The following is a 10,527-nucleotide window of genomic DNA, read 5'->3' on the forward strand; positions in this document are numbered from 1 at the left end:
TCTTGCTGGTTGGTAGGTGTCTGTGACTGGTGGCAACAGTTAAACTATACTGTGGAGTGACTGGCAACAGCATTTACCCTAGACTGTAGACTCAAGGTGTCAGCATTTACACAAGTCTTTGGACTGATTGGTGGCGGGATTTATACTATAATATATAGAGAAGGGTTAAAAAATGTGAATTTGTAGATAAAATGTAACTTTTAATTGTATCATTAGGAACAACAATTATATTTTTTTTATATGTTCCTATTTCTGATTAATAGTATCTTGTTTCAGGAAAGGAAGATAAAAAATAACTATATTGTTATTTCTAGTCAATTAGATGGGACTATCCAAGGTAGCATTGTCCCTTTTGTAGAGAGGAGGACAGATGTGGTCCTTATAGAAACAGGACTTTGTAGGTACTGTAAATTTGGTGGCATCATATTGACCATCATTATATTATCATTGTAACTGCCATCTATCTTGTCTATATGTCAGCCGATATATGTAAAGCCAACGTTAGATTGACTACAGCATTTTCAATAGACTGTGGACTGACTGGTGGCAGCACTTACACTATACTGTGACTCAATGATGGCAGTGTGTAGACTGTGGACTGACTGGTGGTAATTAAACTAAACTGGACTGACGGGAAAGCGTTTACACTAGATTGTGAACTGACCGTGGGCAGCGCTTACACTAGACTATCAAATGAATTGCGGTTTTTACACTAGACTGTGGACTGGTTGACCTGGAATGGTCTTTACACTAGACTGTAGATTGACTGGGGGCAGCGTTTACATTATACTGTGACTAAATGACTGCAGTTTTTAGAGTTGATTGTAGACCGACCATCCCATGAGATCTGGTGTCTCTAAATACCTACGTCAGAAGACAGTGCCAACTCCAGTATGGTCCGTAGACATGTGATTGTAGGACGATACCAGGTGCAGACTTAGCACATGTGCTATAGAGAGGGGGTCACGGCGTGATACAGCACATGTGCCATATACTGTATATGTAGTACATATTATCTGAGTATATATGCAGTGATGTTGTTATACACACATATATATGACATATAAAACCTATGGTTGATGGTAGTACATGCACTATAGAAGGTATTGTTCATGTGCCCTATTACTTCAGGGTTGTGGCTATGGCAGGGTTGACAGTAAAACTAGCTTATCTGCCATCCCCCACTATTCCCTTGTACATTTCTACTTAAAAGTGAATATTTTTTGCCACAATGAATGATGTTCTTGTTTTCTAGCAGATATATACAAAATCATTCATGTAGGATCAGAGTCAGAACAAGCTAAAAGTGCCCAGCAGGGATGTATTGCTAATGTACTTCATCATCTAATGAAACCTCCTTAATTAGGAGACCGCTAACTAGAGCACCATTGCAGTTCACTCTCTGCGTACTACTCGCACAAATCCCCGGCATGGATTTCACTTCAATTTGTTGGCTATTGCTCGAAGCTACATCAGACGATGTAATTTAACCCTTCTTTTACACAACAAAGTTGCATATCCTTTAGACTAATATAAAAAAATTCTAAATGTAAAATGCAGGATTCCAAATATATGTTTATTCAACCCTGACATATATGTAAAGGCTTTTTGTAGTTGTATTCGGCTCTTATACTGTTCTTCCTAACTAGTGCAGTGGGTGGCTTGACTTAAAGGGAACCTGTCATCAGGATTTTAAACCCCAAACTAAGGGTATGTATGTAGAGGTGCTTTAATGCTGAGTAAATCCTTTCCCTGCTTGTAGAAATCCATTTTGCTGTTTTTGAGAAATCCATAGTTTAAATTGTATGCTAATGAGCTGCAAGTGCTGTGGGCTGGTCTTGCACTTGCAGCTCTCCTGCTTGTCTCCCTTTTCCCCGCCCCCTGCCTGCCTCCTGTCTCTGACTGATAGGTGCAATCGCCAACCCCACTGCACTTGCATCTCATTAGCATACAATTTCAGCTATGGATTTCTCTAAAACAGCAAAGCAAATTTCTACAAGAAAGGTAAGGATTTTATAAACATTAAAGCACCTTTACATACTTGTCATTAGTTTGGGGTAAAAAATATCCTGCTGACGGGTTTCCTTTAAGCTTGGCCTTTCTATCCATGATGCTTGAGCAGGTCAAATATTATAACTCATTCCATGCATAAACCAAGTACATCAAGAGTGGCTCTCGGTCGGGCTTCTTTATTGGTAAATAGTGCATGAAATTGAAAAAAAGTGTTAAGTCTGAACAGTAACTTTCTGAATCCCGTATAATCATGTCATCCTATATTACATGGTTTACCATTCATTTAAATGGGCTCCATGTCACTGTTGAGAAAATGAGTGATGGTAGGGAGCTTCCCCTAAAGATAACAAATTATTACTGGAAGTTGGGGAAGTCAGAACCACCACACTCCATTTTTTCCCGAGGCAGATATCACAACCCTACAAATGGAATCTCATCCTAAATGTCCATCCTTGAAATATTTATAAAAAATAAAAACAGCTGGTTCTCACTCTTTATACATTGTGGATTGTCATCAGAGGTCAGATGCTACATCATTGATTTTTTGAAAATCTGATATGAGTGACAGAGCTGTGCCAGTTCTAGGGTCTTTCTGTATTTGTCGGGAGAAGGAGAAGGTCACATTTCTGGGGTATTTGTTGACCTTTCATTTTGTCAATGTGATTCTTCTTCGAATCATCTTATAGAGCTTATATGGTCTGTGTCGTCTTAACAAATTTCACATAAATAAGAATTACAAGCCAATATAACAAAACTTGTAATATATCTTCTTATAGAAAAATTATATTTTTATCCACACCCAAACCTGTGCTGCAGCTTTCTAGTAAGTGTTTACCTCACACCAGAGCTGGATTCAAAGCTACACCACTCAGTACTGCTGTGTATTGTCCTCCATGCTGCTGCTACTGCTTCTACATGTGTACTATATAGAGACAGAAGAGCAGGATCTCCTCTACTCTGTGTTCATTATATGGGAGACTTTATGGCAGCTCAGGGTCGATCGAAAATCATAGAACCTCCAGAGGTAAAAACTAGTGAAAAATGCAGAGTACAAGTAATTTAAGGAAAGAAATAGTGTTAGTCCTTATGTCTAGGTAATAGAAAACAGATGGGTTGATTCTACGCTGCCATAGGAAGAACAATGACGGATGTCAATCTAATAGTTAGTGGTTTATTTGTCAATGCGTTTCGAAGCATATAGCTTCTTCATCAGGACAACCAGTCCTCTTGTCCACACCCGACAGCTTATTATGAAAAGTCACCTGAGATGACATGACAAGTGTAAAGGATTACGTAAATAATATGCGATCTTTGGCACACAGAAAGTGAAGAATAATTACTTGTTGATTCTTTTGGAGGATGTTCATATAGCTAACATCCCTTCACACGGATAGTGTTCTGCTTACCACTAACCTTGGGTATAATCCAGGTTAAGGGATGTGTAGGGAGTTTCCTGGAATTGTTATGTGGGGGATAGGGATGATGTTCCTGCGGACAGATTTAGGACAAGCATGATAATTGTAGGCTCTGTCAGCCAACTCTTAAGTGTGCATACAGGTCAATCTTGTGATTTTGGCAAACACAAGATGAGCTGAATCGAGCAAAAACTCAGTAAATAGATTTCTTAAAGGCAATGTTGGTACTGAACCATTATTTTAACAGTACGTGTCAAAGTGATTCATATCAAACACAGATCTTGTTGGTACAATGTTAGTGTAGATCTCACCAAAGCTTGGAATTGTGAAATTTTGGGATAAAATAGTTTTTTTTCTGCACTCCCCTGCTCCTTGAGAGTAGCTGGCGAAATAGCGTGTACTTACAAATAAACATAATTTACTATTCAGAAGTTTATGTATTGTATCAGTGTGCAGAGTAAATGTGGAGCCTTGTAATATTACATGTATATTGCATTTACCTCCATACTTTTCTGACAGTCACGCTGTTAAGGTAATTGCTGTGAATAGCATGTTCCAGGGTCACTAATGTTCATAGTGGAATATGTTCTTCCATTTACAGCAGTCATTTTATGAGAAATTTGTACCTATTATCTATTTATCTGCTTTATTTGTCTTTCAGCGACAGTCAAGGCAATGGAGAACAAGGCTGCAAAGGCAGTCGATCCAAAGTGGCTTCTCGATTTCCAAAATTATCTCGTAGTCACCAGAGAGAGTCACGAAACCCTGAACCTCAGAGCGGGGACCTCTGACCACTTTATTCCATGCTAAGTCCTAACACTAGATGGAAAATAAAAAACTGAACTCGGCAAAACGGCTCGTGTCCCGAAATAGGTCATGTCGCAACGTATGGACCCTGCTCCTAGAAGATGCACTCTTCTTTTGAAGTCATCGGATTCTTTCTCATGTGATGACAATTACTTCTAGGCATTTCTTTTTCTTCTTGCACATTATAATGACTCATGTCACAGGGTCACCCGGAGCATGCTAAGTATAATCACTTTATTATTTTTAGGTCTACACATCATGGTGGGAGCACGCCAACGAATCGCGGTTTGTAGCTAATGATTATTTTGGCCTAATAGAGTTAAGTTATTTGGTGATCACTTTGTATAGATATACACAGCCCTGGATTACTAACACAGTTTTATGATAACAGCCATGTTTCATGATTCTGCCCAGTTGGGTACAATCAGTGATACCATTGTTATTATATAAAGATAATGTTTTTTATAACTTAATTGACTTAGAAGTCCCACAGGAAATGAAAAGAGCAACAGTTGGGCATTCTGCCAATTGGTGCAGGTCCCAGTAATTGGACCTCCACCACTCTGCAAGTTATCACCTATCCAGTGGATAAGTGGATTATAAAAGAAGTAAGAAAAAATAAATTATAGGTGTTATTAATCAACTTAACTTCTTGGGTCTCTGAGCAAATAAACATGTGAAAATTGTGGTTTCTGGTTCATACATTATATCACACCTACAGTAAGATCAGCTGTATGATTAATCTCGATACACCGGGATTGGGTAAGCCATCTTGGGTCCACAAAACATAAAAATGTAGCATAATGTAACACAAAAAATTAGTGAAATAATGAAGGACTTTGATATATAACAAGCCCCATCATCACTTTAGTATTAAAAAGTCTTAACTGAATTAAAATTATTTAAATAGATTCACCAAGACTTGATTGATGGCCTATCCTTAGTTGATAGGCCATCCTTGGTTGATCAATGAAGGTCTGACATACACATCCTCTGCTGGTTAGAATAATTCAGAATGATGACTCGGAGAAACCCTTTTAGTGTCCAAACTTTTTGGTATTTTTTGCACACATTGGTGTATTTCTTCTCACCACATCACTATAAGCGCACATGTAAACCTTTTCTGCCAAGAAGAACCACATTTCCGAAACATAAGTCTACTTCAATGTTTATAAAATCCTTTCTCCTTTATCACCTATTCACAGGACAGATGATAAATGTATAATTTGTAGGGCTGTGGCTGCTGACATCCCATGATCTTGAAAATTGGTGACCCAAAGTCCACTGAGTGAATAAAGCTTTGGTGAGTACGTGTGAAGCCCGCTACCATTGTCAGTGGTCACACATGCTCACTACCACTCTATTTAAACAGAGGACTTTGCGACCCATATTTTCATGACCGATTGAGACCTCAAGAGGTCAAATCCCCACTAATTATACATTTATGACCTATCTTATGGAAATGTGCCCAAATACAAAAAAATTTAGTCATAGAGTTTTCATAAAAATAGACAAGGTGTACTGTAATTGAATGTTGAATATTTATCATGGGAGAGTAAGTTTGTAAAAAAAAAAAAAAATTCCCATTATGTGGAAAGACAGGTTTATAAAAGCAAACCCACAGGAACATTGCTCACTGAGTATCAAAAATCAACAAGCTAGAGCACTTACATCATGTAATGTCCATACTGTTAACGACAACGCATATCATCACAGGAGGCAAGACTTGACTTTTAAAAAAAGTTGTCTGATTCCGACAATCCCTTTTTTTTTATTTTAAATATAAAGGACTGTCCACTGTTCACCACCCCAGGTAACATTGAAGGGGTTTCTTTGGTTTTGTTTACTTCTCCATTGGCAGATGAGTTGCACTGGTCAGGACAAAGCTACCAGGATGCACGCATTACCGGCTGGTAATAATTTGGACAGGTGCTTGATACCTACTTGTTGAGCACGTATTATAGTAGCTTTTTGCCAATGAAACATAACCACCATGACTCGCCGCCTGATACAGAAGTGAGTGGTGGTAGACAACCCTTTTTAGCATTACATAGCGCCATTGGTTGTCGAAGGTAACATGGGCCTACTAAAGTCCTCCAAAGTAAAATACTCTCTTTATGTCTGCACTTTGCAAACTTATGAAAGCTACAAAGGCAAGACCCCTTTTTTACAAAAATGCCCCAACAATGGATTTTCTGTATCAGACAACCACTTAGCAGACGAGAAGGTCTTCTGTGCCAGGTTCTCTTTGTCACCATACAGTCAGTTACTATTCTTAGTCTGTATGGTCGTAGATGATGTGTTTTGCCCACACAGTGGATTCCACGGACTGTGAGCCACAGGAGTCACCCAACCTTTACAAGTTATCTTTTGTCCGTGTGCCCAGACTTTGGTTGTGCCATGGCTGTAGCTCATGCTGTTATAACAGTGGTCTAGACCATAGCTGCTATGAAAAATGTGCCTTTTGGTGACTTAGACACATCTTCCTTATTCTTCCAGTATCACCACCTACAATTTATAGTAATTATGTAAAATAAAACAATGATCTCCAACCTATGGCTCTCCACTTATTGCAAAACTACAACTCCCAGCATGCCCTGGCATATTTAACGATTAGAGCATGCAGTGGTTGGAAATGTGTTGTACAAAGTATACATCAGGGGTCCTCAAACTTTTTAAACAGGGGGCCAGTTCACGGTCCCTCAGACCATTGGAGGGCCGGAATATAGTTTTTAAAAAAAACTATGAACAAATTCCTATGCACACTGCTCATATCTTATTTTGTAGTAAAAAAAACAATACAGGAACAAATACAATATTTAAAATGAAGAACAAGTAAAGTTAAATCAACCGGTATTTCAATAGGCAGGTAAATGTCCCCAATAGGCAGCATAGGTCCTCAATAGGCAGGTAAATGTCCCCAATAGGCAGCATAGGTCCCCAATAGGCAGGTAAATGTCCCCAATAGGCAGGTAAATATCCCCAATAGGCAGCATAGGTCCTCAATGGGCAGGTAAATGTTCCCAATAGGCAGGCTGTTTCCGCCTTATAATGCCATATGAAGGCTGTTCCACCCCTTATAATGCCCCATGCAGGCTGTTCCCCCCCTTATAATGCCCCATGCTGGATGCCACCCCCCCATATAATGCCCCATGCTGGATGCCACCCCCCCATATAATGCCCCATGCAGCATGTCACCCCCCCATATAATGCCCCATGCAGGATGTCCCTTTCCCCCCCATATAATGCCCCATGCAGGATGTCACCCTCCATATAATGCCCCATGCAGGATGTCACCCCCCATATAATGCCCCATGCAGGATATCACTCCCCTGTCTTTATAATGCCCCATGCAGCATGTCACCCCCCCCATATAATGCCCCATGCAGCATGTCACCCCCCATATCATGCCCCATGCAGGATGTCACCCCCCCCCATATTATACCCCTTGCAGGATGTCACCCCCCCATATAATGACCTATGCCTCCATACATTAAAAAAAAAAAATCCAATACTCACCTCACTTCTTACTTGCTGCCGCTGCTCTACTCTGGTCTGGACTCCAGCGTCGCGGCGGCCGCTCTGCGCTGCCTGTGACGGCACTCGGGAGGGTGCGGTGTAAAGATGTCACCGCGCCCTCTGACCTGAGACGTCACAGGAAGCGCAGAGCAGGAAGACAGCGGATCTGCAGAGGCACGGGGAGAGGTAAGTATCCGCCTGCCGGGGCCCTGGGCAAGCGGCGGAGAAGGGCGGGTGCTGACACCGCTCCCCTCTCCTCCGCCCATAGCCCGGTGGGCCGGATAAAAGTCCTCCGCGGGCCGCATGTGGCCCGCGGGCCGTAGTTTGAGGACCCCTGGTATACATGATAAAACTTGGGGGATGATTGCCATAGTATATTATAACATAGAAGGTAATCCCTTTAAAAGTAGTTTGAGAATTTTACAACATTTTCAAAGTAAACTTTGTGTGATTTTCCATTAAATTAAAAAAAAAAAAAAAAGTTATGAACTTAATTTCCTCTGCTGTATTTTCACACATAAATCAAGACACATTAAGCTGTGATCCCACCTATTATTATGATCTGATTAATCATTGTCACTTTCATTACAGGACTATAAAGCGGTTTTTATGTGGGGAATCAAGTCTTAAAAAAACCACTCATCTTTTTACATACAAATTTCCTTTATTGTAATTGGATTTGTAAATGAGATTTTTTTTTCTCAGATCAGCCAAATTGTATCTGTTAACATCGTTAATATAACTTTAAAGTTTTGTCTGGGTTTTTCACTTTATGCTTAAATTACGCCATGATGGTATGGTAGGTGGTGGTCCAACCCTTAGACCCCTTACTATTCAGAAAGAAGGGACTGTCCTCCTTCACATACCAAATATACCAAATGAATCTCCTTGTCTAAGCCCAGTTTGCTTAAAGAGGACCTGTCAAAAGTGTCTAGTGTTTGCTCTTACTTTTATTCCCGCTGCTCCCTTGAGCTTTCAGTTTTTTGTTTTATTAAAATCCTCCATACGGTTCCAAAGATACGGGCCTTTTAATTCAGAGCTAGTGTTTATGGTGTTTACTAATCGGGTGTGGCTCACAGGATCCTCTGGGGCGTTATTACCCTGTAAGCACCACCCCCTTGGTAAAGTCCATAAAATGAGCACTAAATAAAAAAGGCCCATATCTCTGGAACCGTATGGCGGATCTTAAAAAAACAAAAAACTGTACATTCAGTGGAGCAGTGGGATTAAAATGAAAGCAAAAAACTGGCCACGTTTGACCTTGCAACAGCTCCTCATTAAGGCTAAGGCTACACAGTGCCATGTTTCGCACGACTTTGAGATTTTGCAACATTTCATCTCATGATTTTTTATGCAGTCGCATTGTGATTTTTCACAGTTGTGACCCCTCGGAAGTCGCACACGCTTTACAAGATCAGTACAACTTGCATGCGGCTTGTCCGCTATTTGTTTTTTTTTCTACAGAAAAATTTCAGCTAATAAAAGTTGTGCAAAGCAACTTGCAAAAATATTTTTTTGTCTGAGAATTGCTGTCGCACCCATGTCGCCTTGTAGCCCCAGTCTAAAGGAGACGTGACATCTCTCCTAACATCCTTTTAAATAAATAATTATGTTCCTCTTGAAATAACAATGTTGGAGCATCTTTTCCTAGAACTCTGTATTCTGCGTTCTTCGGTTATTTTTCTTGGAAATTCTTCAAAAAATAACTTATGTTGGCGAATCTTATGAATGCCTTAAAGGTCATGTATACTCGCACAAACGATAGTGGAGGAGTTGCCCAGTGCAATTAATTCCCTTGAATCAGTTCCTGAAAAATAAGAGTTGTTTGCAACGAGCAACTTTTCTACTTTTCCTTCACACAAATCTAAAAAATCTATGAGTTTCATTATTTTTTTATACTTTTTATATACCTATGTCTTAAAGCTAAACTTGTAATTGGTTTTGGTTTGTTTTTTTATTTTAACTCATTAAGTTTTACCTGGAACCACGACATTGAACGTCCCTGACCCCGTAATACATTCTTATAGCCCCCATACACATTAGACTAAAGTTAGTCTGATCCACCGATATTGGTAAGATTGACCAACAGTCTAATGTGTATGGGGACCTCCTGATTCTCCCTTAACAGATGATATTGGAGGAGACTTTGTATTTCCAACCGCCATTTCTTTTGTTTTCCTTGGAAATAAGCTGCTGTAAGTGGAGTCTGGAAGCGGCTCTGTCATAGAGACCACAGGAGCGCTTGAGTTGAATTTTCCTATGTATGGGGAGTCAGGAGAGACTGCTGTCGGCCAAATGATGTCAAACTCAAACACACAGAGGGAAAAAATGAAAGATTTGGACAAAGTCACAGGCCAGCCAGTATACAGTATAATGGGCCCCACATAGTCCTCCATGCAGAATAATGGGCCCCACATAGTCCTCCATACAGAATAATGGGCCTCACATAGTCCTCCATACGGTATAATGGGCCCCACATAGTCCTCCATACGGTATAATGGGCCCCACATAGTCCTCTATACGCTATAATGGGCCCCACATAGTCCTCTATACGCTATAATGGGCCCCATATAGTCCTCTATACGGTATAATGAGCCCCACATAGCCCTCCATACGGTATAATGGACCCCACATAGCCCTCCATACAGAATGATGGACCCCACATAGTCCTCCATACAGAATGATGGGCCCCACATAGTCCTCCATACAGAATGATGGGCCCCACATAGTCCTCCATACAGAATGATGGGCCCCACATAGTCCTCCATACAGT

At 40.4% G+C, this 10,527-nt stretch overlaps 1 protein-coding gene across 1 annotated transcript in view; it reads left to right on the forward strand.

Moving 5' to 3' along the window:
* SNX29 (sorting nexin 29) overlaps positions 1-7,643 on the forward strand; it is a 564,851-nt gene extending 557,208 nt beyond the window's left edge. The window contains exon 21 of the mRNA XM_073647695.1: positions 4,090-7,643. Within this exon, the coding sequence (XP_073503796.1) occupies positions 4,090-4,219 (130 nt within the window). The 3' untranslated portion in view covers positions 4,220-7,643. The remainder of the gene's footprint in view (positions 1-4,089) is intronic.
* Positions 7,644-10,527: the final 2,884 nt, after the last annotated feature.

This window comes from Phyllobates terribilis, unplaced genomic scaffold (assembly GCF_046119375.1).
Source record: "Phyllobates terribilis strain yellow unplaced genomic scaffold, ASM4611937v1 Scaffold_9__5_contigs__length_417890890, whole genome shotgun sequence".
In the NCBI taxonomy this organism is placed as follows: Eukaryota; Metazoa; Chordata; class Amphibia; order Anura; family Dendrobatidae; genus Phyllobates; species Phyllobates terribilis.